General features: G+C 40.1%; 1 protein-coding gene across 1 annotated transcript; it reads right to left on the bottom strand.

Moving 5' to 3' along the window:
- Positions 1 to 107: 107 nt before the first annotated feature.
- Positions 108 to 24,991, bottom strand: INTS8 (integrator complex subunit 8). The gene is made up of 27 exons (XM_065628240.1): positions 24,791 to 24,991; positions 23,129 to 23,303; positions 20,093 to 20,233; positions 19,603 to 19,674; positions 18,539 to 18,590; positions 17,362 to 17,544; positions 16,862 to 16,969; positions 16,013 to 16,168; positions 15,438 to 15,538; positions 13,901 to 14,042; positions 12,876 to 12,946; positions 12,561 to 12,736; positions 11,530 to 11,663; positions 10,783 to 10,893; positions 9,908 to 10,109; positions 9,272 to 9,393; positions 8,053 to 8,237; positions 6,557 to 6,590; positions 5,807 to 5,863; positions 5,662 to 5,723; positions 4,410 to 4,528; positions 2,557 to 2,660; positions 1,691 to 1,741; positions 896 to 969; positions 750 to 814; positions 603 to 646; positions 108 to 317 (listed from the first exon to the last, which is right to left on the bottom strand). The coding sequence occupies exons 1-27, from the start codon at positions 24,918 to 24,920 to the stop codon at positions 201 to 203; spliced, it is 2,988 nt and encodes a 995-aa protein (XP_065484312.1). The 5' UTR covers positions 24,921 to 24,991; the 3' UTR covers positions 108 to 200.
- Positions 24,992 to 25,188: the final 197 nt, after the last annotated feature.

Here is a 25,188-nt window from a genome sequence, read left to right as displayed (position 1 = left end):
TGTGGAACTAGCTGAAGTTGCTTCCAGCCTTCTGTACAGTTTGTGAAAATAAGGGGTTTATTATAAGATTTCATCTATTTCTAAAAAGAAAGATACTAGACTGTAAATGTTGTATAAAAATTTAAATGAATTTTTAAAATAATAAAGTCTTGAAAGATTTTTTTCACTTCTACAGTTTATAATAGTCTCCCAGCAGTAGTCTAGAAGTAAAGTTTTGCCATTGCTTGAAGAAACTTCTTTTTTCTTCTCTGCGCAGCAAGCTGTAGGACTTCCTCAGGATTGCTGGCATTCAGCTCTGTCTGGCCAATGGCTTTTATCTTGAAACAAAAGCAGAGACATCACTGGCAACAGCCCCTCCAGTAAAGCTGGTTTATTACAAGGCATTATTTTCAGCACTAGTTCAACAGGGGTTTTTTTTCTGTAATGTGCTATGCCACCCCACCCCACCGCCATCCAACTACAACTTGACACCAGCATGCAGACACTATGAAGAACTACGTAAATTTAAAACTGGAAGTGGCAATTCTTTTCAAAGGAGGTTTCAAGGAGTAAAATAGACACTATGGAAACCCCATGCCCCAAAGCACCCCATGTTAACTTACTGCGATCTGCCGCTTGTCTGTCTCGCCTCTTTTGTGGTGGAGATCTGAGGGTGAGTCAAGAAAAGACATCTGGGTAGGAAACAGATTTTTTCCAGCCATGAATATCCAGAATGACCTTTCTGTAGTGGTATTCTAGTGAAAGGATACATGTCAAATATTCCAAGATGGTGACATCCCAGATGTATTCATAGTAAGAATCCATGGCATCGTGACTGAAAGAGAATACCAGTTAGATGATCTAATGCATTCCCATATTGTGTATAGATATTTATAAACTTTGTTGTAACATTTACCTGTTTTGTTCCTGCAGTGCCTTAAATGCAGTTTTATAGTCTACTTCTCTGAGGAACTGGCATAGAATAGCTACCTGTAAGGGAAGACTCGGGTGATTTTCACAGCCTTATTTCCCCACAAACTGAAATCTTCCAGAGATCACCTCAGTAATCCCACCCCATTTCTAGACCTAACCACATGCTGCTTTCTACAGTGAGTGCTGAGCACCCGAACCTCGACAGCATACACAACTCATTCTGAAAGATCAACAAAAGTAGTAGCTGAAAGGAAGAAAAAAGGGTTTTTACTCAAATCTGAAAGGATTGACCTGGCTTCCAGGTTTCTAAATGCATTTAATAGCTCTTAAAGTGAGAGCCTAATATAAGCCTTGTTAATTTTGGAGAATGAACAATGCCACTGAACAGCAATGGCCACACGTGGTTATCGTGAAGAACAAGGCCAGGTTCCCAACAGCACCCCACAGACACCATCCCCTCGCACAACTACCAAAAGAAACAAACCAACCAACCAACCCCACAACAAAACACACACCTATATCCTAAGAGAAAAATGAGGCAAAAAAACCCCAGACTATTTCTGCTTCTTACAAAATTTCCAAGCCTATGTTTATTTACTTGTACTTTTGGTTCTTTTAGTGTCCTAGAAGCAATGGTAACAACAAAATATTTCATTACAGGTTGCATTTACAAGGAAAGTTGGATTTAGTTTTACTTTCTACAAAAAGTTCCCCCTCTTTTAACATCAAAATATTTATAAAACTAATGTTTTATTTAACAGGATGTTTCACCTCTTACCTGAGTGTGACAGTTGAGTAAAGAACAACACTTGATCATTCTTTTTATCACCTACAGAATGGTTAAAACAAACAAACACACATCAAAACGTTAAGTTTTGAAGTGCTAGTATCAGAACACAAACAGCATTTTTTTTCCTTTTAATACAAGAGAGCAGCTAAATATTTACACTCTTCTAACCCCTCCCAGCAATTCCTGGGTTTTAGCACATCTACCAATCACCTGAGCTTTCCCCACTTCGGAGCCTTCGCAGGGGCACGATGTTCCTGGTCAGTGAGCCAGCCTGTGGCCTTTATCTCCTGCGCCCACAGCGAAGCCTGTCCTGAGTGGGGACAGCACAGCGAGCGGGCACTCACAGCAAGGCACACACGTGCTGGCGAGCGGCAGTGCTGCTGTGGGACAGGTCCCAGCCAGGACGCCTAGAGCAGGGCAGGCCGGCACAAGGCACGGCTTCCACGGGCTGTGAACATTCGGGAACCCAGCCAGGGTCTGAAGCTCCCACTTGCCGTATGAACAGGAACATGACAGGAGTGGCAACCGGACAGGGTATGTAAATAACACCCTTCCCTGGGTCTAGACGGCCATGACAAGCGGCTGCTTCCCACGGCCTACCGAATTGCAGGCCACAAGTGACACCGTGGTGTCCTAATGGACACAACAAACGTCAAAGTGACTGCAAGGTGTCACTGGAACCCACTGCGGCCAGGATTGAAGGTTCCTTCCCAAAACACAGCATTATTAAGGGGCTCTCACAGGCACTTGCAAGTGACAAGCCACTTGTTACGCCAACTCGCAAAGCACACAGGTACCTATTTACAGAATCCAAAGAGAGATTTTTTGCACATCTAAATGCCATTTTACCTCACCTGGTCTGTGTACACATCTGGTGGTACCATCTTAATGAAGAAGTCTGAGCACACAGCTCCTGCCTGTAGATAGTAGTGAAGGGCTGCTGAATACTGATTTGTTGCTGCAGTGAAAAAAAACCCCAACAAAACAAGGTCTTAAAAGTAAATACAGCAGTTATTTCTACGACTCAGATAAATTGTTTATAGAATTACTCAGATACATGTATTTCATAGCTGAATTCCTGGAAACATTCAAGGCCAGGCTGGACAGGGCTCTGAGCAACCCGATCTAGTTGAAGATGTCCCTGCTCACTGCAGGGGGGTGGACTGGATGACCTTTGAAGGTCCCTTCCAACCCCAACCATTCTATGATTCTATGAAAGTGACTTGCATATCATTGTTTAAAAAGCACAGCCACACAGGAGATGGTTAAACAGTGATAGAAAACCACACAATCAGGAAAACTAGCAACGCAGGCAAAGTTCTGCCTTTTAAGAATTACTTATTATTTTTCAGGTATTTGATCTTAAATCCATCAACCTTAGAGTGGAAAAGAAGGGGCGCTCCAGCCATTGCTCTTTCAGGTACCAGCTTCTGAGGCTCCCTACACAGACACTCTTCTTCTGGGATGCTGTTCCGCTTTGTACGAACAGTAAATATTGACAGTTTATAGCCTTGAATCACTCTCCCGTATCTATGGTGACAGCCCTAAACATGGGACAAAGACCCATCCCCTCACCCCAAGGGTGATAAAGCATCTTCTAGACAAATTTGTCTCCTTTGGAAGCAACAGGCTAGAATTTCCACACTACATCTTACTGCACATCACAGACATCTTTCCAGTCCAAAAAAAAGAGACTTGGAAACATGCACCTTGCATTCTGAGATAGCACAAAGCACCAGCAAGTCAATGGCAGAGGCACAGCACATAATCCCGTTTTATTGCCAGAAAAGAACAATCTGGCTTAAATACTAAATTTCACTAGAGTGGTCTCAACAGATAATTTAAGAAATGCCCAGCTACCTTTGAGGATGGCTATGGCCATGTCCTTCTCTAGCATGTACACCAGGTAGTACCATACCTGTCTGGCTATCTCCTGGAAGTTCATTCTTCAGCACCTACCTCTCTGCACTCTCTTTACTCACACTATAAAGTAAGTCCCAGGAACTAACTCTAGATTGGGGAATAACAAGGCACAGCATCACGTGGGCTGGGCAGGACTGCCCCAGGCAACCACTGCCCTGGTACAGTCTGGGTGCATGTCCTGGTGCCCAGAATCCCAAACGCTTTGCATCCCAATCCTGCCGGCTGCTCTCAGCTGAGGAGCAAGGACGAGAACTGGGGCAGGGACAGGCGAGGACACAGCTTCCCATCACAACCAGTACTGGGTCAGGAGTTCACGTGTCCTCTTTGACAAATCCTAGATGCTTCCCTGTATAAAATACAGATCCTCTCTACTCTGCCTGTCTTCTGCTCCGGTGAAGCTGATCTCCACATTTAAAAGCAAGCACTATTCACACAACTTTCCATTCACTTAATAAAAGACTTGAATGTTAGGCATTTGCACAATTATACCACTTAAGGACCAACTGCGCCCACTAAAAAGTGAAGTTAACAATGACCCTTACAGTAAAGTTCCCCATACCCTAAAAGCAAGTCCACATGGCACATCAAAATCTCAGTCTTTCTGTGGGCTTAGACAACCTCCCAGACAAATTCAGCTACATTATTGCATCTGAAGATTTTAAACTCATATATCACTTAAGCTTCTTCTCATAAGACAAAATACAAGGAGGGTTATGTCAGACAAATCTCAGAGAAGCAAGGTACCCCTACATGCATGCCAAAACCAGACACTGGTTTCACTTACCAAAATAAATATCTGCCTGAATAATTAACCAGAAGTGGTTGTTTGGGTTGATAGTCAATGCGTAGCTGACGAGCTCTTTTACTGTAACAGCCACAGCTTCGAAGTCCACTGACTGCAGACTACAGCAAAAAAGGGAAGAAAATATAATTCCTAAATGATTATTTTGTTTTTTAAACAGTAATCTTATCTTACATCTAGATGAAGTCCAAAGCACCTTTCTTTAAGTATCAAACAAAAATAACTCCAGAAAAGGTTTAGTGTTGACTAAGACTACTGTTAAATTGTTTCAATACAATAAATCTGACAGAACAAATACACCCTTCATAGACTCACACAAAAAGTCAGGACTTTGTCTGTGGCTGATACCATCAAAGGGGTTCTGTGCAAGAATATATGTTCTTGGTTTCAAGAAGTTTAAAGACAACACCTGAAACCACTTCAAATTTATCAGAGCATCTGCGTAAATGGCCACAGACAGCAATCTCAGGAAACTGGTGGAAGTAGCTTATAAAGAAAGGCTGGGAATGGTTTGGGACATTGCTTGGGCAGTCCTTTCCAAAGCTCATGTGGAATCTCCATTTTTAAAAATACATTTTTTCTCATCCTACTGCTAAATTGTGGTAAGATTGAAAACTACTTTCTTCCGCTTGGCCCTATAATACACACTGAAGTCTACATCAGTAACCATGAGACTATTCAGACCAATTAAAGACACATTAACCACACTAAGCTTTACACGCTCGCTCCTTCTCTCACAAGAGTCATTTCTCTCGATGCATACATGAAACCTAAACCAGTGAGGTTCTAGCCCCACAGAGCCTCTACAAGTCATTGGAGAAACACAGTTCAGTCCAGACAGAGCAAATCAATACATACCACATGTCACTTAGTACTTTGTATATAATTATTCACAGTATATAATTGTTCAAGTATATAATTATTCAAATGCACCTCAAAAAATCTTAATTATTCTGTATTACAATATTATATAGTTCACGTAGTTACATACAGCTCAGTAAAGCACAGGGCTAAAAAACCCCTCAGTTTCTCATACAGGCATCTCCACCAGGACCATCAAATTAGGACCAAAAACCTTCACGCAATCAGACCAATCTGCCCACAAACAGAACGGGGGTCAGTGATGCCCTTGCAGGGCAGAAACCACATAACACGTGATAACTAATACACAGTAACTGGAAATAAATCAATTAAATGTGTGTTTTGAAAATTGTATTTTTCATTATCATCTTACTTGGGGATGGATGAGGGCCAGATGGAAATGTGCTCTGCTGCAATGTCATTCACAATATCTTCCTAAGAGTAGAAAGATGGCAAGAGAAGTTAGAGACAGAAACATTTCAAGAAAACCAAATAAGATACATATGATATATACTAACCCGAACATTATGAAGCTTGACAAACAGGGACAATATTGTGGTTAAAACCAATGGTTCCTGTACAGGAAAAAAAAAGTATTCTCATTAACTAACAAAACTCCACTTTCCTCCCTAAGCTTTAAAGCTATATAAGAAATTCTGACATAATTATAATTTCATATTGAAATGGGGCAATATTTTGTTAAGAATCCTGCAACACAGGAATACTGCAGGAAAATTTCTGTAGGGAGTCTTTAATTACTTCTGTTTTTCCTGAATAATTCCTTGGATATAAACGTTACCTAGGTTCTACACACCTTTATGTTGTTTCTGTGGCTACTGCCTAGCCTTAAACTTAACCTAGGTATACTACAACTTTCTACGCATTTACAAACCCACAAGCTATAAAACAATTTCTTTTCTTCTTAACTTCTGCTGCTTAGTTACAACACAAGTAGCAGCTTCCTTCTCCTCTCGAAAGGAACACTTTGCTTCATGAGAGCTGGAATAAAACAAACTTCATGAACTTCATGATAGATGCATCAAAATATACTCCTAATGTTAACAGATGTGTCACGAATTCAGAAGCGTTTTTTCACAAGCTCTTCCACATTGCTGTCTGGCAGGCAGAGCAAACTCAGAAGTTCTTCAGCCATATTAAACACCTGTACAGCTACCAGATTTTCTGAATGTAATAGGAAAAGTCCAGAAAAATATTATACAAAAGAAAGTCCTGGTTGCAAACACATTATGGAGACCACTGTAACTTACCCGAAGTTTTTTGATGAAGGAAAGCAATTCACTCCTAAATTAGGGACACAAATACCCATGTAAGTAATCATCCACAGCAAAGAATATATGCAAACTTAATACACTGGAAACGAGATTCGGTAATGCAAATTCTAAACCCACCAAATTATTCCTTTACCTCTAAGTTTACGAATGCAGGGTATGTAAGTGAAAACACTCAAACAGGTCATTCACACCTAATACAGTCGCTGGCAAGTTAAGTTTTACTTTTGCATTTAAAACAGGTTAAATAAGAGGTATCTGTTATGCCATCAAGCTATAAAAGGCATGAAAATCATTTCCTAGTAATTCAGCCATTGACTCTAAAAGGCAAAGCAATTGAACTGTACTGAAATTCTCCAAGCTAGCATTGCCACAATGATCTACAGACTTACAAAAGAGGATATACAGTAATCATCTACAAAGCACATTGATTTCCCTGTCATATCACATCAGAAACTGTCACCATAAGACAATCAGACAAGAACAGCCTGTTTGGAAAAGGTTGCACTGCTTCTTTTCCATAATAACAACATGGTCGCTGTCCTTTAATGTTTGAATCAGAGGGGTCAGAAAAGGTTCAGTGTCCTAGCGTACATCTGTACTGCGTCCTTTTTTCTTACTAGAGTACACAACTGAAACGTACAGCACACATGTACCCTCCTCCACCCATCCCACAGCAGCATAAGCAAAAGCAGTTGGCACTTAGGCACTCATTAACCTGATTAGCTCAAGAAAGGCAAAGAAACAGTCAACAGTTTGACAGAGGTACTTTTTTCCAGGTTTTTACCATGGAAAGCTCTTCAATATAATCACACATTCCACAATTTACTCTAATAGGCAACTTATAATCAGGCTTGGACTTAAGAACAGGCTAAAAACATTTACTGACCAGACAAATCTGGGTCCTGAATCTATCAGCTAAGATTGACAGAGGTTAGATAACTGAGAGTGAAATTACTCCACCCAACTATATTGTCTTCCTTTCCCTCTCCTCAAGGGCTGAGCTGAACTAGATTGCATTTCAAGACTGAATAACATCCAGCTTTAGGTTCAGAAACCTAAAGCTAAGCTTAGACACCTATGCTGCGAGCTAGGTGTTTTATCCAGTTATCAAAGTAGATAACTGATACAGTCAATGGAGCTTGCAGAGCAATTCTATTCAATGTAAAGCAGACACCTCCAGATGCCACTGACTTTATTGGAAGATCTATATTGATTATAACGGGAGCACGGGCATATACGCTTTGGTGTCTGTATGGTGACCTGAATCCCACATGCTCCTTTTCTCTCTCGGAAAAGGAAACTCAGCACATCCCCGCTAATACCCGGTGCTGCCAGTAAGCAGACTGTTCACTCAGTGGAAACCTTTAGTTGCTGCTCCCACTTTGATACCAGAATCCAGACAATTCTTGAAGGCAACGTGGGGTCAAATATACAGTTCAAACCATCTTCAGGAATAATTTAAGAAAACACACCTGTACATAATGCCCAGTGTAGACTCCCTGTGTTTTATCAAACTCACTCTGCCATCATTCCCCCGTTTGTGCTGGTTGGATACACTGCAGATTTGTACAACAACTTCCCAAAGGTCTTTTGCTGTCCGTCTACTTTCTTTGGGACCAGGAAGTTCTTTGCATGTCGCAGCCAGCAACTGTCCCAGCTATGAAATGCAAGAGAAGAAAAACATAGTAACTACAGCTTCTCTGAGTGTCGACTACAGCAAAGGAATTATTGGTATTTAAAATGGCAAGTGATTTTAAGTTACAAACTGCAAAGCAATGTGACTGAACTGTGCAGCAGAGGACACTATGAGGAACCTGGAAGACAGGAATTAAACAACAGTATTTTTTCCCTTTGTTAGTTTCCTTAGGGCTTATTTCATTACTACAGGCTCCATAAAACAAGATTTATCCTCAAATATATTACATAAAACCTACAAAACAGAAACCAGAGTTTTACGAAGACCAGCTCCCTAGAACTCCCTTAATTTTCATATAATAATTAATCTGAACTCAAACTGGCATCCTCTGCGATACAGAAAAAGCTGAACCTCAAAATGGAAGTTCGGAAATCCCACAGGTAGATAGAGCAGGCCAAAAAAATAATCTGACCTATAATACAATCTGCATTCAGCTTTACTGACTCATTTTGAAGTAGAAACATTGCTGTAAAACCACTTTGAAAGCAAAGTTGCAAAAATGGCAGAAATTCAACACTGGTGTTGGGTTCACCAATGGAACCATTACAGCGCATTTGGAAAATAAGAGTCTTAGGAACAGAAAGACAACCAGACATGAAGCCTGCGATCTGCACACTTCTCAGACCTCCTACACGAATCTAGGCTAAGTTCCAGTTGAGAGGAGAGTCCTTCATGGAAGGGCTACAGGGGTTCAATCAGCTTCTGGATCGTAACCACACATGCCTGATGCTCACAGACTCAGCCTCAGTTGGCAGGCAACAAGGGCTACCATGCAGTTTGTTTCATATGTTCTTGCCGCACAGCCCCTGTGTCTTGCCAACCATCAAACACACTGGTTGCTTCACCCTGCTGCCTTCTACACCACACTTAATTCATTACAGCCACGAGACCCAACACTCTTGAGACAGAAGGGTATACGCTTCAAAAGTACAAAGCCTTCAACAGGAAAAAGTCAACTGCAGCCTGACAAGGTTTTGAGACTGAGTGTTCATTACCTTCACGTAAGGATTAGTTTGAACCAGAGGTAATGGAACTTGCATCGTCAAATACTCATTCTCACGCCAGTTTAGCAGGAAGGCAACACACTCTTCAGCTATAACTTGTCGAAGAGGAATATCTGGAAAAAAAAAAAGAGTTCTTTGCTTTTTTTTTTTTTGAGAAAAAACAGTATTATATGAAAATAAGCTAAACCCATTCCCTCTAATTAGCCATTTCTGTTTCATATCTTCCATGACAGAAAAACGTGCTGCTTAGCCCTACAAGAGACTTGACCTTTGAAAATTCAGAGCAACAACAGCTTCCTACAATCACAGCAGTCTGACATTACTCCCTTAGTGTGAAACCATGTGGGTTGCTTTAACAACTAGCAAAACTTTTCAGGTAAAAATGTAGAATGTTCACCCTGTTCAAGTCCTTTAAGCGGCACTAAACAGAAAGTGTCAGTGTTTAGCAACATACAGGCATTATGATGTTGTTATTCTCATTTCCAGCTTCGAAAAACTAACCAAACTTCTAAAGACCCACTAAAATCACTGTCAAACTTCACTATTTTTTTCCAATTATACACCTAGCTGGTAGATCTAAAAGCTTTGTGCTTTACTGCATCCCAGGGAAGACAGCAACGTACTTACCTGGTACTCTCATTTCCAAATAGCCTCGGACTCTGCTTATAAGATCAGAAGGAGGACGCTCTCCAGAAGCGCCAGCTCCAGCTTCATGAGTGTAGATGTCCAAAAGCAGCATTTCATTCAGCATGACTTGACGGAGTTTTGGAGAAAATTCTGTCACGAGCTCCAAACAAGCAGCGAAAAGCTGTTTTGCATGAACAAAATCCTGCAATAAAGAGGATATGCGTTAATGGTTCCCAACGGATTCATAAGTGAAAAGACTAAGAGTTAAATGCTGTTCAGCGCTATCCTGGCTGAACCAGCCTCAGCATCCATTCTCATCAGCATTGCTTAAGCATCTCACAATTAATTCTTACATTTTTGAGTCCTTTGGACTTGCTACTAAGCTTAACAGTTCCAACAGTTACAGATTCTTCAAACAAAACAAGAAGTTTGAGCAAAACCAAGTAACTACTGGCACATTAAGTAATGAGTTCAATTTTACCTTGTAGTTTAGCAAAATACAGCATTGTCAATTGCAAGGTAAATAAAACCACATTGCAATAAATCCCTCGTGTAAAACAGTCATCAAAAAGGACAGCTCTTCATATCAGTAAGTCAAATCACCACTGGGTTTAGATGCAACGTGATTTAGTACATCATAATCAGAGCTTTGTATGAATGAAGTTATCTCCAGGACCAACTCACTGGAAAGCCACTATCCTTGATCTACTGATGGAACTTTGAGAGACAGAAATATTTAACCATTATACGACACACAGAGCTTGTTATTATATCTCCCTCACCTCCCAGTCTTTAAATTCTTTTCCATATTTTCAGTGTTGTTAAAATCCAGTTGCCCAAACTAATTCACCAGTAACTTCATATGACTTGCTCACCTTAATTGCACAGCAGTGTAATCCCTTTGCCATAAGGATGTAGACCAAATCCCTAGTCAGATTGTCTTTGATTCCTAAAATAACATTGCCGTAAACATTTGGTACTTCCCACTGGGAGAGAAATACATAGGACATTTGCACAGAAACAGGTTTTAGAATTCACATTACTGCTTAAAACATTAAAACCAAAACTCAAGTATTGAAAATTATTGACATCTAACTGCCAACTCTTTAATCTTGACATCTAATCAGAAGTAATGTATTGCTCATATAGAAGTACAATAAAAGTGACTAGATACCCCAATTTGTTCATACTCTGAAGATGCAATAATTGGGAGGGGGAACAAAAGTGAAGACAAGAAATCCTTACATAACAAAAAACCCAACAAATGTCTCTCCCGCTCCCAGCTTGTAATTACAGGAATTTAACTAAAATAATACTGCTAACTAGTTAGAACGCTGAAAGCAAAAGCTACAGAAATTTGTTTTCTCACACAAAAAGCTTGTGATACAATCAGTAATTCTTTAAACAAAGGTTATAGATTTTGTTGCCATACCTAAACTCACATTCTGTATGAAAAGTAAGTATCATCGTTCTTATTAAACCACCACTATGCAGAGAGGTGGGGAAAAAAAAAAAAAAAAAAATCGCATTGAGGATCTATGACAAAATGTTCACTGTTCACTGCAGTCTAATAGCTAACCAGTCCTTGAACCACGCTCTCATGACCACATGAAATAAATTACCTTATTTGAAACAGTCCAGAATTGGCGTTCTGAAGTCATACCATGCAACTCAATTAAGATCTGGCGAATCCTCCAAGGATCTACTGATAATATGAGCTGATGTTCAAGCTGGCCAATATTGACACTTGCTGAAGCTAGAAGAAAAGCAATCAGATCTCCAGCACATTCCTTCTTAATGTGGATGCTTACATTTCTTTAAATGTATAACATTTTAAACATAACACGGTAAGAACAGCAGATACATCAATGCTTTTGTAGGCCCCATAAATCCTTCTGTGCCCTTCCACAAACACCTTGTGCCAGCTTCCCAGCTCCCTCGACCCCAAGGTTGCTTGCAACACCCCCTTTCCTCACACCACCAGCTCCAAATTATCCCTTACCCTTGCTATCGTGCAGCAATAGGTTCAAGACCTGCAGAAAAAAAAAGTGTTCCTATACTGCCCTAGTGAAACTATGCATTTCCACAACTAGCTTAAGTCAATGCAAGACTGTATTAGAGCTAAAAGGTAAGCTCTTTCCAGCTCCAGCCGGCACCTGGCACCTCTTATGTCAGCTTTGACTTGTGCAGCTGCACAGCCAGCCAACTACATCTGAGAAATGAACTGCCAAAGAGATCTGGGTTTCACTTTGGTAGGTTTAAAACCCCATCAAGACAGTACTCCTGGTCCAGTTCACCACATAGTCACGAGTATGAGTGCTGGTGTGAGTCCAGAGGCAAGGTGCCCTTTGCGGGAACAGTCACCACAGCAGATTTGTTTCACGCCAACCGCCACAACTCTATTTCACTTGGTCAGCTAGGACATGTCCATTTGAGCATATCTATCATACTCAGCTGAGATACAAGCAACATAAAAGCAAATAACAGCCACTTTCTTGAACAAGTAGGACATTTACCAACTAAAAATGGGAAGTATTTTCTCTAAAAACATGATCTTCAAACTTTTTCTGAGAACAGACCCGCACATAATAATCTCAAGCGTGGAAACAGGCAAGGCCTGCATATAAGTTAATGGAAATGCTGTGAAAATTACCTGGGATATCATAAAAAGAAGTCACAGGTTTTGTGCATAGGTTGATTCGAGGAGATCTCTTTCGCATCTGATCAATGAGCAGCTTCCGTTCATCATCTTTCAGCAGTTTTATGAACAGCTCATGAGATGAAATCATGAAGACAAGCTGAAGATCTTCCAAACCCAAACACAAGTTTCTAAACAAATAAAAAAAGTCAACACATGAGTAGGAAGAAGCTGCTTATTTTGGCAGTTATAAGTTCTCAACACATTTATTGTGCTACACGGCATTGCTCACAAAGTGTAAATTCATGTTATCTTAACACAGGCACATACTTGAGAAATGCTGCCATTCTTCTCTTCAGTGCTTCAGAAGCATTTTCCAAGTTTATTGATCTTGAACAAACCTGGGAAAGAAAGAAGTAAATAATTAAGCAGACCCTTAGAACTCTTAAAATATTTAGTTACAGAGAGCGTTACTGCCCAGTTTTCTGCCTCACAGTTAGTATCAGGCAGTAACTCTCTCTCCCAAGGGAAGCAACAAAGTTATCTGATAAACACTGTAGCCATCACAGATGGACCGGGTTTCTTTCAACCTGTACACAAGACCGGCTGTTTCAGACAACGAGATAGCTGAATTTAAATACCAGCTTGCAATATTTTTTCTTTGAGAAATGTGTTTAAATCCTAATATGAGCAGTTGATGTAACAGCTTTTAGTTGCTCTGAAGTACAGAGCACTGTCAGTCAATTTTTTGCCACATGCTTGAATAGACAAGCAACAGACAGGGCTCAAATTAAGCAGGTAAGATAAAAAAATAACAGCAAAGCAACAAAAGGAGTAAGTTTAGTTTGAGCAATAATAATTTCCTAAAATGCTTCACTGAAGGCAACAGTTTAAATCTCACACATACAGTAACTCAGGACCATTTCATGACACGCTAACTTTTACAAGAAAGCTGGTAAGGGAAAGTGGTCCTCTTCAACAGATATTTCTTTTTCTAGTATATTCCTCTGTCGTGGAAAATTTGTTCTTTGAAAACAACTATTCAACAATATCTCTATATAATTTAATGATGTCAGGAATCGCAGCAATTTCAAATCCAAACTGAAGCAACAAGTCAACATTGGTTCCTCCCCAACAGATGGAAACGGAGCTAGGAACATAGATCCAAGACTGATTACACGGAGTGTAACTGTACTAACTACAAAGAACTTGAATGAAGTTTGAGAAGTACCTTACGAAGTATTTTTCTCTGCTTCAGAAATTTGAGCATTACTTGCAACAATAATACAGTTATATGGGGAAAGAGGTATCTCACTGAACATCTTTTCCCCTTCTAATTTTAGATAATTCCTTACCTCAAGGAGGAAGTCTATTTTCTCTTTGCTGGGTTTCAGGAACAGTAGACAAAATTGAATATCAATTATTTCACCCTGCAACACATCGCAGACTGTGTTGCACACACAGACTTTGAAACAAACTTCATCCAGAGCATCATTCCTGCATGAACACAAAACCAAAGATCACAGAACTTATCTGACAAACACGGAGTTGGTATCACAGCAAAGCTCCAGGTGACAGATCCAAAGACAAGTTTGAAGCACATGCCTTTGCCCATGACTGCTCTCTGAAAAACCTTACTCAGGGTCTGTTTAAGTTTACCCAGGCCCTCACTTTCCTTTAAAAGCAAAATCCCTCCCTGTCCACAGCTCTGTTTCACACACAGACTTGATTATCATTTCAGCCTGAGCATCACTGGAACTTCAATTAGAGCAGTGCAACCAATACAAAGGTGCATCACTTCTTGGCAAGCATGCCCTGAGCATGGCTAACAGCCCAAAAGACTTCAGGAATATTTATGCATCTCAGAATGCACAATCATTGGACAAAAATAAAAACAAATAACGAGAACCTATGGCTTCCTTCTCTTAATCCTTCTCTGTGTGCCTTAACTAGATTTCAAAGTCACGCTCCTCCATCCTTCTCTGTTTAGTACTCATCACCGAAAGTGCTCTGTATCAGCAGTATCAAGAGATGACAACAGCCCTACACAGTGCTAACATACAGGCTCTAAGATCCTCTTCTAAGAGATGGTTACTTGACTCCTCCCTGGCTGAAGTGAAAGCTGAATTCAGTGAGTACTTAGCTCTTATACAACAGGCTGTCACCATCAATATTTTTTCCTCACACGTGTCTGTAAAACTGAGCCTCTCTCACATCTTCAACTGAAATACTTGCAGGCACCTGCCCTTCAGAGAAGAATTACTATCATGATTATATGGAGCTGCTTTCCATATAGTCCTGATTCAAGTGCCTAAGCTCCACAGAAGGCTGAATTTTGGACGCAGCCATGGGCTCAGCATTTCTCAGTTGGGAGCCATCCACAAGCTGCCCTTGTGATGTGCCTAATTCTTTCTGCTAATTATAATTTTTTTGCTTATTTTAAATGTACCATACTAATCCTTCAGCCCTGGGCTAGTTCAGCAGTGCACAAGGCTCCTAATGACAGGTAACCACACTCCCAATGAAGTACATGGCTCCTACAGTATCACTGCTTGGTATGGTTAACCTGACCAGTTTTGACTTCAAGCTTTAGAAGACCTCTAAAGAGGCATTAACTTAGTCATACTCATGCATATATATGATCAATTATGACTTTACCACTTCACTGATTTATTTATATAAGTGTTAATACTCATTACATTTTTCCCATATATGGCCACAGTGAGATACATCACAACATATCTCTTTAGTTGAAAAGTGTAGTTTAGAATATTGCTAACAGAAATAAAGGCTGAAGTTGTTGGCAGAAGATTTTGTATACTTTCCAAGAAAAACATAAAACTCATTAATATTACTTTTCATCATCATCAAACATATTATTTAATGTCTCACCCTTGTTGAGCTTTTTGGAAGAGTTCTCTTAGCACTGACTGCCTGAACTGAACAGGCAAACTAAGGGTTAGATTATCTTCAAGAAATATCTTCACTAAGTCCTATAACATAAACACAGTTAGAATAGTCAATGGCTAATGCAAGAGATACAGATAAAGTAATTTTTATCTGGTAAAAATTATCAAATAAATGGAAGCAGCTTGCACCCACAGGTAATACTAAAATTCATTAAACAGCCAGAAAGGGACCAAACAACAGAAATGTTCTTTAATATCAGAGAATCAGAGAAAAAAAAAACCCAAAATTGCACATGTCAACAGCAACATTACTGGAAACTAGAAAAGCTGGATTCTACCTGAAATTTCCATACATCGGCTAGTAGGAATTACTTATGCTGTACGGAATCCAAGATATTTTAATGTAATATACGTATCAGATTATGTTACATTCCTATATATCTGTTTTAATAGTTAACTGGAACACATTTGTTAAAATCCCTATCAGTTCAGGTGGAATCATCCACATGGAATGATAAAAAGCCCTCAAACATATGTGGGTTGATTTAAGTGCCCTACCTGATAGTTGCCAGATTTCATACAGCTATGGATTTGACTGTAAGGAGTTGCCTGTTGAGAGGAATCATCAGAAGACGAGGTAAGAACTCCACAAGCTTGACAGTACCCAGCTAAGCGCTCTTCATCAATGGTAAAATGAAGTGATGATGAACCATTCTGAAAATGAATAGTTAATCAAATCTTTGAGGCCAAAATATTATCAAATATAGGCTTAACTTGGAAACACAAAGAGACTCACAATTTCCCCAAGTAACAGCAAAACAACAAAAGAATGTGTACGTACACACTTCCTTTTTAATAGCATACTTTTATATGTGCTCTTGACAGCTTAGACCATGTGTCTATTTAAATTGTGAGTTTTGCAGTTTTGGGAATACAAATGTAAAGCAAGATTTATAAAAAGCATACATCAGTTGTAAATTAAAATGCTATATGTTTAAAAAGGTCAGACAACCTGATTTCCAAGGGAAAGGGGAAAAAAAAAAGAAAAAAAGTAAAAGTGATGTATGCTTCCTCAAAACCACATCATCACAATCAAAATACCACAATGGACACAGAATGTACTGATAATATTAGCACCAGAGATGTTATTTTTGCATTGTTTTCAATCAATACAATTTGTGTAGGAGAATATTCATTACAAAATTTAGAGTAAAGAAGCAATATACTGCAGCTGATTAATATCATTTCAAACAAGGTACAATGTGAAAAAACAATTGCTGTCAAAATCCCATGAAGTTTCTTTAAAGACCATGTGTACCATTAACTATTAAATTGCTAAAGGAAGCAATAATTTAGACAAGTTTTTTTAGAGGAGTTGACCATACATGCTAATAAAACACTAATTACCTTTGCAATCAACTCCTTTGTTCTGAAAAACTTTTCTTTGGCATTTTCATGAACAGCTGCATTTGTAGATCCTTGTTGAAAATAGATTGCACCCAAATCATAGCAAACCTGCAAATAGCATTGATACAAAACACATTATCTTGGAAATTTATATAATTTTTAAGGTCAAGATTAAGTATTTCAGCTCCAATTTCGCGTATACTTTAAACTATTCCTAGTTTTAGCTAATGACCGATGACATACACTGCATATCTTTCCCCATGTACAACAATTGTTTCCTGTTTAACTGCGACCTCAGTACGAGTAATTCTGCACAGGCATTGCGACAATACAGAATGATTTCCACATGCTCATTAAGAACAGTGCAATAAGCTGTCCTTAACATATAATAGTTTACTCCAGGTGGGGAAGCAACAATACTTGCAGTGTTGGAAGAAGTTCTAACACTGTGTCTAAAGACATAGATATAAATTAAAGCCTTAGTATAGAATGTAAGCTACCTGGCACTCTATCTCCTCTGCAGTGATTTTCAGTCCAGCTGTGGAACTCTCTGTTTCCCCATTCACCATACCAGGCTCCATGGCTAATAAATCCAGAGTTCTTATAGTGTGGACATAAAGATCTTTGTTTAATTTCAGCGCTCCTTCTAGGACCAGAATGGAATCAGCAGCCTGCTCTTTCAACTGCAATAGTTCAAATGCATTGAAAAAATTAACCTCTTGGTTCTGAGTTTAGCTCTGGCTTAAATTAACATTAGAAATGTAACAGTACAGTGAAAGGATAGTAAATAAAAGTCCTCATACACCCATCTTATTGCTATGTAGAGTATGCCCTTGCATTTCTTGTACAATAGAGGCACTTGTGACTTCTCTGAGAAACAGAATCAAACCCTTACTTCCAAGTGAAACAAACCATTTTTCTCTGTTTCACCTAAATGTTTTTGTCCATTTTTGGACCATTAAGTTACGCAAGGGTCAGATTGTAAATTTTGAGTTACTATTTCGCAGCTGAAACATAACCAGCTTCCAAGTGAGCAGCAAGATTTTTTCAAAAATGTTAATGAATTGGTAAAAGAGTTCAACATCACTCACGTTCAGCTATTTGAAAATATATGAAAAAGTAAAAAATTGTAGAAAATGTATAATACAAATTATTTAACTGATCGCAAGTAATACGAGAGCAGGAAACTGATCTAGGCTATTTATGGAAGTAGAGGGTTTGTTTTTCCTCTTTCTTGCCTCTCTCAAAGTGGAACACTAGGCACAACTAGCATTCTGTTGAAAGCTACATACAGAAAACACTCAGCTACTAAACCTTTTAAAAACAAAATGTTTTAAGTGTTGAATTTCACTGCCATTATGATTTTGCAGCTCAAGCATGGTATGGTCTTAATTACTAATCACACACTGATTTTACAGGGGCTTGCTTAATTCATACGGCTCCAAGGATGGGCTGTTGAAAATACTTCAATCACACAAAATAAATTCCATACTACGTGCAGTGCAGAGACAACACTGTCCAAAACACATACAGTGGAACTGCAGCAAATACTGAAAGGGGCAAATATAATACAAATGTACTGAATCCAACAAAACTGTGATGCACTTGTATATTTCCTGTCCATTCATATTTACATGTAAATTCAAGCAAAAATAAGAGGGGGGAAAAAAGTCTCACCACTTTCAAAATATTTTCAGTTAGTTCCTTTTCTTGCTGCATCTGGTTCATCCTGGAAAATGAAAGAAGAGGTAAAGATTTCAATTAAAAAGGAAACCTGCATGTCATTTTACTTCACATTCTAGACCACAGCAATTCACTTCTAGTAAGTTTTGCCTAATTATATTTTAAACATCATTATGCAGGACCACTGACTGCTCTTATCTACATCTGAAATACAGATATAATTAGTTTTGGATGACAATGTGATTCAATAAAACAGAAGTTACAAAGTTTTTGTTGCTTTTTTCTTTAAAAATCAGATTGCTAAGATTAGCAGAACTATCATGAAGATATCAGCTTCTACAGCCTCAAGTCTCTTGGAGCTTCACTATTTAAATCTTCTCAAACACGTGTCAGGTGCAGAACTGTGTTCATGTGTTTATGTAAAAAAAAAAAAAAAGTATTTTTAAATTATGTCCCCATACAGAATTTTGATACATATAGGATGTTTTGATACATATTGATACATATAGGACGAGACAAGATTTATAGTAAAACGAGGAGGAGGAGGAGTATTTTTAATCAACATAGTTAAGAGACTCACTCAAACAAGTATGGCCTAATACTAGCATATAAAATTCACATAAAACACATGAAAAGTACCACTGAGATACTCCCAACTTTATCAGATAAATTTGTAACATAAAAGTCAATTCCAAGGACAGGTTGTAACAAAAGCCACACAACTTCTAGAATGCAAAATGAATACTGACTTTAAATTACAATTTATTGCCTACTGAAGCAAAAGAATTGTTTCTCAGGTTATCATACATAATGCAGAAAAATGCTATAATAAAACAACTGTATTAACCAAGCTACTGTAAGTTAAAACAGGAAGCAAGAAATGTACCCTGTTTAAACTAGAGGACAAGCATTCTGCCCAGGCAAACTGCCATCTCCCTTTCTCCCATGGTTTTTCGTGCCTCTACAAAGTCACAGAGATTGTGACATATTCAAAGAGAAGTTAAATTTCTGATTACAAAATACACAAGAAGTCCAAATGAATTATACCTGTAACTTACACATTTAACTGAGGTGGACCGGGTTTCACTTGTTTTACAGGAAAACTACTTTGAACAATGGTTCTTATGGCCCTATGTAGAGGAGAAAATGAAGCAAAGAACGATATTAGCCTCAGAAATGTAATAAGCAGACTACACATCTCTTAAAAATATCAGTTTATCCTAGTAGTAGAATGCATCTGAAATGACAGATCCTCTGCTCAAGAGCACATATAGTATTTAAGAAATGCTCTTATGTCCAGAAAAAGCCAAAAGACAGTCAGATTATCTTTATAAGGTGACAGTTAAAACCACTACCTTGACTATTTTTTAGGGAATACAACCAGCTGTAAATTGCTTTTCAGACTCAGCTCCTCACTATAACCTACCTACAGATCACAAAGTTGTTATTACTTTGAGATTCTTCCTTCTATGTACAAGCATTATAGATAGAAGAAAACATTGTTTTGTTCTGTCACGACTTTAAGATTACAGGCTTAATGTAGTTTACCATCTGTTGTAGAGTAGTATTGCCATTGCAGTGGTTGGGGGTAAGCTGGACAGGTCTACATCCACGTGTTTAGTTCCGGGGGGAACTTTGCTGATACACAGAAGTTCGTTCAGTAGCATGTTCAATACAGGGACGGACAAGCTATTAGGTTAAAAAAAAAACCAAACAAGTACTTCATATGGTAATCCTAGATCTGGAATGTTTAAGTAATATACATTACTATTCAGTACTATATGATTACTTAACATGCCATGGAAGTAAGGGTAGTATGTTTATTTAGCATAATGAAATGCTCTAGATTGTCATCTGATACAGATCAGGTATGTAAAGCAGGTACCAGTATTAGCAGCCTAAGTTAAGCCCAAGTGGAAGGCTGCTGTGACAGCTGTACTACTGTGCACCACTGATAGTCCACGTAAACGCATCCTGAAAATAATCCAACCACCTACAACAGCAGGTCCCAACTAACACAAAATCTTCTGAAAGTGGTCTCAGATCATATTTCCAGAAGGTAAACAACAACATTTCCTTTGCAAATGGAATTTCACTCACGTAAAGGGAACATTTCTCTATGCTGTCACAGCTTATCTCCCTTTCTGCAGCATCCACTAGCAAACAGTGAAGACTAGGAACTGGAACAGAGCACTGCAAGCAGTATTATGTAAAATATAATTAGCTGGGACAGAACCTTCCTTGATAAAAGGAGAAGGCACACAGGCTGAACTGCATTACTCCAAGCTTTTGAGGTATAATTAAATGCAACTGAAACACTACTACTAATTTAGATGTTATTTGAAATTAGAAGAGCTCAGCTACTGTCAAAGTACCTTTGACCTTGTGAAAAATTTTCATTCTTTGCAACCAGCACTGAAAACAACTAATGAAACCACACTTCTAGCAACCAAGCTAGAATTCCTGTTTAACAAATTTTAGGTCTTGTGTACTGTCAGACTCCAGGTCTGTTATCAAGCCACCATTTTAAACTAACAAACACTGTTTTTACTATGTGAGGTCCAGTAATCTTGTTTTCATTGGCAAAAGTAGAACATCATCGAACTGTTTATAACAGCAGAAGTTTTAGAAAAAGAAATGGGTTTAAGCTATTATTTTATTAGTTTTTAACTAACATGACTGAACCCTTAGGTACAATCAGTTGAAGACAAAAAGCATGTTTCTTAAATAAGAACAATCTTAGGCTTCACAAGCTAACAGAACAAGAACTCTAACTACTATCTAGAGATGCTAAATTAGTAGTTGAAATGACTTCAGATTAGTTCTCTTTCAAGAAAAACACCACAGATGGACAAAACAATCCTACCAAAACCCAGAATAAGCCAAATAATGTCAAGCAGTAGGGTTGATTGTTGAATCAGGATTATAACTGCATTTTAAGAAGGTACTAACTGCCAGAAAATACGCCACAAACAAATGTCAGCATAAACTCCTCCTGCAAGAAGAGAAGCAGCCAAAAAAAAAAAAGAAAAAAAGCCCTCTTGAACACATTCACATACATCTGCTTTCAAAGCTAAAGTGTGTGTGTATATATATATATATATATATAAAAAAGTATCATATACCAGATACTGTTGTCCATACAATATTTTCACAACCAACCACAATAAAGGTTTCTGTTCATTGTCTGCAGTATCTTGTAAAGATATTTTGGCAAGCAGTAATCCCACCTCAAGACACTTGACTAAGGCAGACAAATATGACACAGCTTAAGAGATGACAAAAATATTAAGGACCTGGGGGTGTTGGTCGGCAGCCGGCTGAACATGAGCCAGCAGTGTGCCCAGGTGGCCAAGAAGGCCAACAGCATCCTGGCTTGTATCAGAAATAGTGTGGCCAGCAAGACTAGAGGAGGGATTGTCCCCTTGTACTCTACACTGGTGAGGCTGCACCTTGAATCCTGTGTTCAGTTTTGGGCCCCTCACTACAAGAAAGACATTGAGGTGCTGGAGAGAGTTCAGAGAAGGGCAACAAAGCTGGTGAAGGGTCTGGAGCACGAGTCTGATGAGGAGCAGCTGAGGGAGCTGGGGCTGTTTAGCCTGGAGAAAAGGAGGCTGAGGGGAGACCTTATCACTGTCTGCAACTGCCTGAAAGGAGGTTGTAGCATGGAGGGTGTTGGTCTCTTCTCCCAAGTTAACAAGCAACAGGATGGGAGAAAATGTCCTCAGTTTGTACCAGGTGAGGTTTAGATTGGATATTAGGAGAAATGTCTTCAAGGAAAGTATTGTCAGCCATTGGAACAGGCTGCCCAGGGAAGCGGTTGAGTCACCATCCCTGGAGGTGTTTAAAAGATGTGTAGATGTGGCACTTAGGGACATGGTTTAGTGGTAGACTTGGTAATGTTAGGTTAACAGTTGGACTCAATGATCTTAAAGGCGTTTTCCAACCTAAATGATTCTGTGATTCTACGCAAGTTACAACTGGGGCAAGTATTGCCCCCCCTAAGCTTTTAGGCTGCTAAAATGCAGTTCCCTGATGCGCTTAGCACTGTCAGAGTAAGGAAGTTCTCAACTGTTCTACCTCATTAAATCATTCAGCAGCTGAAATTATTTGGGTTAAAATAATTCAAAGAAAAGATGCAAATGTGGATTTTGCCTGCTTTGAACAGTTCGGTGATCTAGTTCACAGATATATGGAGTGCTTTACAGCAACAAAACTGGAGCAAGACCTCAATCTTCAAGCATGTCAGAATGGGGAAACTTAAGACAGTAACATAAGAAAACGTAACCTAAAACCTAAACCTTTATGCAGTTTAGATGTACTCATCTTAATGTCTAAGGCCCACTATTCTTCCTCTCTAAATTATAACCAGTATTGATTTGTTTGCAGACATTGCTTTTACCAAAACCCTCTTCTAACTCACAGATTAAATCAAATGTGATTTCTGTTGTTACACCCAAGACTCTTCTTAATGTAAGAAAGATACTGTCAGAAAAGGGAGCAAGAAATATTTCCATTTGTTAAAATAAAGATCTCATGCCCATTCATTTTAGTAATTTCAGCATGAAGATATACAGGCTATACCTTTTCTCTAATACATCCAAATCCCACTTCAGATGAGCAGCAACTTTAAGAGCAAGAAGTTTCAAAATGCGGTTTCTTTTGTTATCAGGTGGTGGCTGGACTTGGTTCTGCTCATTCACTGATGGTTTCGAAGCTTGTTCCAAGAACTGGACAATCAGCTGTACAGGTGGTGGATCTGCAAAAAACACAGCCACTCCTCAAATTCTTTGCAAGCCCCAAAATTAATTTCTTGTTGCAGCTATGAACGCGGATCTTATCTCATTGTCCTTTATACAGCTGACATTGTCACCTGGCAGATCCTAATCCCAAAGGGTTTCCCTATCCTGCATCAAATAAGACTATAAACACATCTTCATTTAACCTTCACGTTTACTTGGGCACGGTAAACACACTCTCATACTTTTATTTATTTCCACTATTTTCTATTAATTATGTTTCAGTACTTCCATCTAGAGAAAATAAATGGTGCTTATTGAAATCACAAGTTAGCTGTTGTAAAAGTATATACTGTCTTGTAATTCTCCTCTGTATTTTAAAATACATTTACAAGCAACTGCTGGTACTTCTGCACATGTTTAGAAGATACTTTTAGACTGATTAAAAAAAAAAGCCCCCAAGTGTCTCCCTTACAATAAGACAGTCTCTCCACTACCTTTTAGCTATTTTGAAAATCTGAAGCCAAATCATAACTATTAAGGTCCCACTGACCTTGGTGAAACATAAGACCAGTATTAATTATTATTTTTAATTGCAAAATAGCAGTATAAGATCTAAACACAAAATATATAGCCTGACTACGCTCAAATTTACTTTTTGTAGAGGCAATACTGCCTCTACGAGTTTTCCTGTTCCCACCACCTGCTTGTAGAATTCAGGTGCTAAAAAGGACGATTCTCATTTATGATTGTCAAAAGATCAACTACTTTTAAATATAGTAATTTTCTCATAATACATCAGACTAGGTTTCTCTTCATTCCAAGCGTAACAATACAAAGCAATTTCAGCACTGGACTCAGGAGGACTCCAGTTCCTGGCCCTAGCAAGACTTTAATGGCAGAAAACCAGCTGCAAATTGTAATGATTTTTACAAACAGCACTTCACGTTGTAGAAATAAGCACCTTGTAACATTTCCACAAACAAAATTCACACATGCAAAAGGGATCTACCACAGAGGCAAAAATACAGCAAAGCAAATTATTAAGCAGGAAATATAATGCAGAACGAGACAAGCACGTTCCTGCCCGCGCCAACTGACGCTGCACAGCCCCGGCCGGACGCCCCCCGGGCCTCGCGTCCCCGCCCCAGCCCACAGCCCGACCTCCCCGCGCACCCCCCGGCGGCCCCCCCGCGCCCAACGCTCCCCTCGCGGCGGGGCCTCGTTGTCCGCGCGGCAGCAGCGCGGGGCAGCGACCCCCGCGGCGCCTCCCGGGGGAAGCGGGAACGAGGGAGAGGTGAAGGAGGGCGGGCGGGAGGCGGCGCCAGCAGCAGGCCCGGGCAGGCGGCGGCCGAGCTGCAGGCCGCAGCGGCGAGGGAAGGGGCCCGCAGGGAATCGGGCCACGGCTTCTTCCCCGGAGCCCGTGAGGAGCCGGGGAGCGACGCCAGACGGCGCCCGAAGCCGAGGGGCGGCGGCCGCCAGCGGGGCCGCGCCGCGCCGCACGCACCGGGAGAGGGTTTCTGCAGGTGCTGCTCCAGCAGCGCCTCCTCCAGCAGGAACTCGAACCAGGAGGTCTGCGGCGGCGTGCAGGGCCGGCTGGAGGTGGCGGCTTCCCGGTCCGCCGCTTCCGCGCTCATGGCTGCCGCTCGCCCCGGGGGCGCCCCCGCAAGCGGCCGCACAAGTCGCGCCCTCCTCCGGCGCGGGCGGCGGCAACAAGATGGCCGCCGGCCACCGCCCCCTCGCTCCGGCGGGGGGGAAGCGTGGCTCCGCCCCTCGGCGCGGAGCCCCAGTCGATAGGGCAGTGCGGGGAGCGGGGCTACGTGAGCCCCCTCCCCCTGGACGCGGAGCCCCAGTCAATAGGGCAGTGCGGGGGGCGGGGCTACGTGAGCCCCCTCCCCCTGGACG

Source organism: Caloenas nicobarica, chromosome 2 (assembly GCF_036013445.1).
Source record: "Caloenas nicobarica isolate bCalNic1 chromosome 2, bCalNic1.hap1, whole genome shotgun sequence".
In the NCBI taxonomy this organism is placed as follows: domain Eukaryota; kingdom Metazoa; phylum Chordata; class Aves; order Columbiformes; family Columbidae; genus Caloenas; species Caloenas nicobarica.
Note: the sequence above shows the minus strand (reverse complement) of the source record. Positions and strands in the feature narration are given on the sequence as shown.

Excerpts from the sequence above, each read along its gene's own strand:
- INTS8 (XM_065628240.1), bottom strand. The coding sequence starts at position 24,920 with ATGAGCGCGGAAGCGGCGGACCGGGAAGCCGCCACCTCCAGCCGGCCC. Across the intron at positions 4,529-5,661 it reads TGGCCCTCATCCATCCCCAA|TCTGCAGTCAGTGGACTTCG; the intron begins GTAAGATGATAA and ends TTTTTGCTGTAG. Across the intron at positions 2,661-4,409 it reads TCAGGCAGATATTTATTTTG|CAACAAATCAGTATTCAGCA; the intron begins GTAAGTGAAACC and ends TTTTCACTGCAG.